This window comes from Carcharhinus amblyrhynchos, chromosome 6 (assembly GCF_965287045.1).
Source record: "Carcharhinus amblyrhynchos chromosome 6, sCarAmb.v2.hapA, whole genome shotgun sequence".
Taxonomy (NCBI): domain Eukaryota; kingdom Metazoa; phylum Chordata; class Chondrichthyes; order Carcharhiniformes; family Carcharhinidae; genus Carcharhinus; species Carcharhinus amblyrhynchos.
In genome coordinates, this window is record NC_137329.1 from 100966954 (window position 1) to 100973778 (window position 6825).

At 36.8% G+C, this 6825-nt stretch overlaps 1 protein-coding gene across 6 annotated transcripts in view; it reads left to right on the forward strand.

The window, feature by feature from the left end:
- Positions 1-6825, forward strand: part of foxp2 (forkhead box P2) — a 708352-nt gene that overhangs the window by 663604 nt on the left and 37923 nt on the right. For all 6 annotated transcript variants that reach the window (XM_080191077.1, XM_080191073.1, XM_080191074.1 and 3 more), the window contains 2 exons: positions 1094-1177; positions 5642-5843. In XM_080191077.1, the coding sequence (XP_080047203.1) occupies positions 1094-1177; positions 5642-5843 (286 nt within the window). The remainder of the gene's footprint in view (positions 1-1093; positions 1178-5641; positions 5844-6825) is intronic.

Below are 6825 nucleotides of genomic sequence, written 5' to 3' on the forward strand. Positions count from 1 at the left end.
TTGGGAACAGTTAGCCCAGTTGGCTAGATGCCTGGCATGTGATTCAGAAAAACACCAGTAGCATGGGTTTGATTCCCACTCTGGCTAAGGTAGGCCTGGGACTTGCCTCCTCATTCTGCCCTTGAGACTGGGAAGCAATGGCAAAGCACCACTGACAGGAAAAAAACTGCTAAGCAACAGTTCAGGCTAAAGCAACAGCAGACAATGAACCAAGCACCTGCCTGCGGGCAAAGTGCATATACCATCTCGTATCTCTGTGATGGAGTGTGTTAGTACAGTAGTGGATTGTCCAAGAACATTAAATTTTGTTGATGTGCCATTTTACTAAAAATAATGACTTTACAGTAAGTTTATAATCAGTTCAAATATAGATGTAATATTTGAAATTTGGGTTTTTAAGAGTAATTTTAAATAGCTGCCTCGCAAATGATTTTCAAACAGATGGAAACAATCGTCACCCAATGATCCTCCTTTCAAAGTGACCAATTAATAGGTTTCCCTCTGGATGACTGACTCATAGAAGCAATCTACAGAAGTAAAGTCCATCAATTGTAATGAGACCCAGTGCAGTGTGGACTTAGACTCTGTGACGGTGATCAGTGCTTCACATTGCCTGGTCTCTGTCACTCTATTGAATTAGATTGATGATGGCAGATTGCTCAGGGCAGTAACTGGACCTCAGAGGGAAAGAATGAAGCGTGCAGATGATCCTGGCAGGCACAATGCTTTGAGAACCCTTCACCTCTTCACAGCTGCTGGCATTAGTCCATTCCTAACAGTGTCCACAGGACTTTTATCAGAACACCAAGGGCCCACTTATTTGTGTTCTTAGTAACTTGTTACTGTCACAATAGCCATGACCTAAATACTCCTATTGACAAAAAGATGAAGTGTTATTTGTTTTTCTGTGACCTTTTAGCACTGGGGAGACTTCCAAATGATGGGTATTTCTTAAGAAGCTGGATTTTCCTTTATGAAAAGTCTATACAGAACAGGTTGTTCCTATTGTGGATTTGAGAACTAAAACCTGTTCTTTCATAATCATTTTAAATGTAGTTTGCAAGAGATTTATTTTCTGTTTGTTCGATAACAGCTTTCTAAAGAACGTGAACGCCTTCAGGCAATGATGACCCATCTCCATATGAGACCATCTGATCCCAAGCCATGTCCAAAACCTGTAAGTTTAATATTAAGCTATGGATTGAATAGGGACCAAAATGCTTAATAAATATTATGTATCATAAAAATAAACAATTGCCTTGACTGTTTCCATATAGAATGGCTATGCCAATACTAAAGCATTAAGTGTGGCTATGAAAAATGTAAGCAGATAGCTTTTTGTTGAAATAAAATAGACATTCCACATTCTACACTGACAAAGTAATATACTTCACTTGTGACAAATAACTGACTTGAAATGACTGTCGAAATGTTAGAACATTTTATTTTGATGGATTTACAAATACACTTTGCCAGCGAAGAGAATTTTATTGGGCATCAATTGCACTGCGATATAGCTATGTCATTACTGGCAAAGCATTGAATGGAGTTACTTTCAGGCAAAGGACTAGAATTTACTGTCCATCAAGATAGTACTCAAAATATTTGATTTAATCAAAAGCTCGGCATGAACTTAAGTGTCTTTTACATGGAATTTTAATTTTAATCATCTGGATTTGTAAAGAAAATTTTAAGAAATCGTCTAGGAAAAGTTACTGACAATCTTTACCCTTGCTTGGTGAGTCAATATGAGATGTAAAAAAAAACACAGTTCACTAAATCATATCATTTTAAGTTAAACTTAGAAAATACATTGGTACTTTCAAAGATGTTAAATTACCATTTTAAAACCATCTGGAAGTTCAGCGCTGAATTCAAAATGTATGGTGGAATTGGTCTGACAAAGCTTCCTGTGCATTCGATTGGAAAAGTTTAAAGTTAAAGCCTATTTATTATTGTCACAAGTAGATTTGCACTAACAATGCAATTAAGTTGTGAAAATCCCCTGGTCGCCACACTCCAGCGCCTGCTGAGAGAGTATTTATCATGACCAATGCACTTAACCAGCACATCTTTCGGACTGTGGGAAGAAACCAGAGCACCTGGTGGAAATCCATGCAAACACAGGGAGAACGTGCAAACTCCACACAGACAGTGACCCAAACCCAGAATTGAACCGGGTCCCTTGTGCTGAGAGGCAGCAGTGCTAACAGCTGTGCCAGTGTGCTGCTCCTTAAGATAAATGTTGGGCAAATCACTGGAAAAACACACTTTATTACTGTGTAAAAACTGCCAAGTTGACTTGTTCTTCTTTTTCTATACATTTGTCTCTCTGCCTGCTTTGTTCCTTGCAGGATGCTAGCTGCTAACAAGTTCTCCTTCCTCCGAGGGCAAAGACAGTTTGAGGCATGAGCTACTTCATGACCAAATAGCGGTAGTGCCCTTGTCATTGACTATCAGGAGAGGCAGCTCATATGAGGGTGACTAGGCAGTGCCAGTTGCTTCACGACTGAGATAAAAAAAAATTGCTTTCCTGTGTGCTGCATCATGTGGCCCAACTGAAAACTGGTAACACCTCAGCAAAGGAAGCTGTGTTCAAGAGGTGGACAGTTCAGGGACCCCAAACTCATGACCTTCTCTATGTAAATTGAACACTGAGCAACCAGAGCTACTAAGTCACACAGTACTTCATAAATTCCTTTGTCACAATTTATAATCTTTTATTGTTAAGAAATTTGGTGCAACTCAATTAAAAATGGTACCGATCTGATTTTGGGACACGTTGGTCTTAAACACTGCTCTTTTTGTTTATTTTAAATGAACAGTACTCTCATTGCTTCTTATTCCATATTGCATTCCGTACAATAGGAAATCTGAAGATAAAATACTTATCCACTAAATCCATCAGGAATCTGCAGCTCACTCTTTATAAATAAATGATTCAATCAGTAAATTTGTAAAAGTCCAGCAGTGTGGTAACATCCACGCTAATAAAGGATCTTCAGCTTTATAATCCAAAACTGAACTTGAATAATGTAACTGAAGTATTACATTACATAAACCACACATGAAAGAACTACTAATTGCATTTGATGATGGGTAATTAATAGGGAATCCTTAGATGAGTAAGTTGAACTGAAACTACAGTCTTTTTCTCTTCCCACTGGACGCTTGTGCTCTCTAGAATGTGGCGTACAGCACTGTTAGCCTTTAAATAGTTGAAGAATAGAACAGTATACAAGAAGATCTCTAAAATTTATATACTGCACAAAAAGAGCTCCATAATTGATATGATAGTCCTGATTTATGTCCTCATATGCAGTGGCTCAGTTGAGACAGCCCACACATTTGATAAATATTAATAGTATGAATTTATTACCAAGGCAAAATGAGCTCTGTTGGTTCATCACTGCACCCTTAACAGCTATCAGTACATGAACACAAGGTGCAACCGCACTGTCTATTATATGACCCCATTTACTCTCTGGATGGTACTTCATTAAATGGTACCTTTTGGCCATGCTACGGATGGATGAAAATCAAAGTTATCAAGGCTGCAAGTCCTGAATAATGAGTTTCACCCAACCTTGAATATATTCAGATGAGTTGAGGTAGCTAAGTGCTCATCCCAGCTTTTACATGCTTTTCCTTATTTATCTTTAATAAATTCCATTTTATCAGAACATGACTGGCTTCCTGCAAACATGTTCTGCTTGTTATTACTCTATGATAAAATAAATTATCATAACCCTGTAAACATAATAATCAGATATAGCATATAAGTCGCAGAAGATTTAATGATAGTGATTTTATGACATTTTATAACTGGAGATTATTTTTGGTGTTTAAAATTATACCTTTTTATTTTGGAAAATTATATATAATTTCTGCTGTGAATTAATTTTAGATTAGTGTTTTTACAAAGTGCAGATAAGTCATTATTAAACTGTACTGATTTAGCTAACAACCCTATTAGTAAATATAGTTGCAATCAAACTTTAGTGTGAAAATTGTCAGATATTAATGAACAATTTTTTTCAGAAATAGATTTTTTTTAAATTGCAGATATTGTTATTTAGAAGATTCAGTTATAGTGTGTATGATTCTCTTTTAATTTTTTTAATATTTAGAATATTTGTTATTAGATTAGTTACAGTATTAGAATTGCCACAGATTTATCTATAAATGTAACAGCACTGCTTGCATCAATCTGCAGGCTATGAGTAACAGTCGAATAAAACAGTTTGTGGTTTATTGGGAACAGATGCACTTGGGGATGCCTTCAGGGTGCCCAGCGTTGTTATTAGACTGGCAGTGAGCTTCTCCTGGCTGCTGCCCAAGAATGCAGAACAATTAGCTGGCATATGTTAATTTTTGTTTCTTTAACAAATTTTTCTACTCTCTAAACGTGTAAAACAAATCCACAAAGTAAGATCAATCAATGTTAAATGCATAATCTTCTCCAAATGAAAAAGGTGTTTATCTATAGATGAATACATAACATTTGCAACGACAGATGTGCCTGAATTACTTAGTCAGTTGCAATTTCCTGCACAATTCCTGATTTTCTAGTTTTGTGCTGCAACAAGATAACATTGCAGTTTTCCCAGATCGAGAAATTACCCTTCAGAATAGATTGAAAATGACTACAAATTAGCTATTAAGAGCATCACTTAAGAATTTGGCAGAGATCTTTTCACAGTGGATGGGTGTAAATTTTGTTAATTAGATGCTATTTATGACGATGGATGTGTGGTAAATATAAAAGAGGTGATGTGAGAATGTTTCAATAATGAGTAACGGAGTTTTATTGGGAAGAGTATTTTGAAGGGCACACTGTTAAATCGCTTGCATTTATTTTCATCTTTTTTTCCCTTTTTTTTCCCTGACACCCACATTCCAGGGTACATCAGCAATAACTGACACTGTAATCATAAATTGAAAATGATACTTCCAGAGGAATTGGCAAACTTGACATTTCATTATATTTGTTAACACATGCCACAAATGATTGTTAGTGAAGAAATTCCATTCCCCTCTCCATCTACAATCATATTTAATTTGAAAAATTTCAGTCTCCTCTGGCTAATTTGCAATTAAGACAATTTTGTTTGAATATGTAGTAATGTCATTACTATTCCACCAAATTAGCAGTGAGAGTAAAGGTCAGTGTAAAATTTTCCAGCTGGCTGGAGCCTCTCAACTGAGATTTGGGACTGTGCAAAAACTGCTGCAGCATTGGAGTAACGGCAACATATTCCAGTCCCATTGCTGTAGCTGGATCCTTTCAATAATTTGCCTTTTTTTTTCCGTCTTTAAGAATAGACAGATGCAACCATGGAACATTTGGTAGCAGCTTTTATTATGGGAGAGACAGTTGTTATAGAGTTGGGATAGACTAAAATGAGTTGGGCCTGAGTAATGTTGGATCAGATCATTAGATAATCTCTAACAGCATCCTCTAATTAGAGTTCTTATGATACAATTTCATCCTGTAATTAGTTGAGATTGGCTGCTTCCTTTGCTGCTTATTAGTGGCAACACAGCTGTAGAAGTGAATCCACTCTCATTTGTCAAACCTTTTAAAGCCTTCTTTCTCCTGTCTCTGCCTTTTCCCGCTCCTCCTCCTGGGCCTCCTCAGCTGAATCTGGTGTCGAGTGTCACAATGTCTAAGAACATTTCAGAGACTTCCCCACAGAGCTTACCTCAGACTCCCACCACACCAACAGCCCCAGTCACCCCTGTCACGCAAGGACCCTCCGTAATCACTCCAGCCAGCGTGCACAATGTGGGACCAATTCGAAGACGACATGGTGATAAGTACAACATTCCCATTTCATCAGGTAGGAGTCTAAGTAACTCCAGCAGCAAACTGACTTTTTGTCTGATAAATAACATTAATTATTTTTGTTTTTCTAAGTTCTGTATGTTTTGAGGATTATAGAAAGAGACAGTATCCCCTTAGATGACCAAAATCGATCAAGTTTAAACTACACTTCTACACGTTTTACTGTTCCAGGCATTCCCCACAGATGAAATTATGTAGAACAAATTTATATGAAAAAAATGATATTTTGGGATGATGGAGAAGGAGGATATAATGTTGTAACCATCACAGTACTTTTTAAAAGTACTTTATAACCTTAGATTAGATATTGTGTCGATAGTTTTATAAATAATAGGTTTATAACTAGACAACTAACTAGGTAATAGACTCACAAATAAAATTAAATTAGTTATCAAAATTCTGCATTTGGTGGTGTTTGATCATTCACAAGGTCTCAGTTAAACCCAGCTTAAAAATAATGTTATCCTGCCCTGTGCTATTTTTAAAAAATATATTCTTAGATCTTAATTCTGAAAATATAATGAAGCATAATATGATAATTGTATAAAACTACATAATGAGCTTTTCGTCAATATTTCTGGCATACACTGAAAAATATTTTCGGTCCAGTAGCTCAAGTGGCTGAGCAATTGGCTCCCAACCAGGTGGTTGAGAGTTCAAATCCCAGCACTGCTTGACACTTGAAACCAACTGCATCAGTTAGTTGAGTTTCAACAGTTTTCAGGTGAGCTACTCCATTTAGTGGCATACTACACAAAGTACTATGGCTTAGAAATTGGATATTGCTGGGCCTGTTTTATAGGCATAAAGGCTGCCTATAGGTCCAGTGTGGCTGGCTCATTCTACATTGAAAGTGCAGCATCTGCCATGTTGGTGAAAGATCTTCTGTCGTTATGCCTGAAACAAGCTTATGTAATTAGAGGGCCTAACGTCTATTGGAGGCTACATTTGCAAAGTTTGATTACACGTGCCCATAA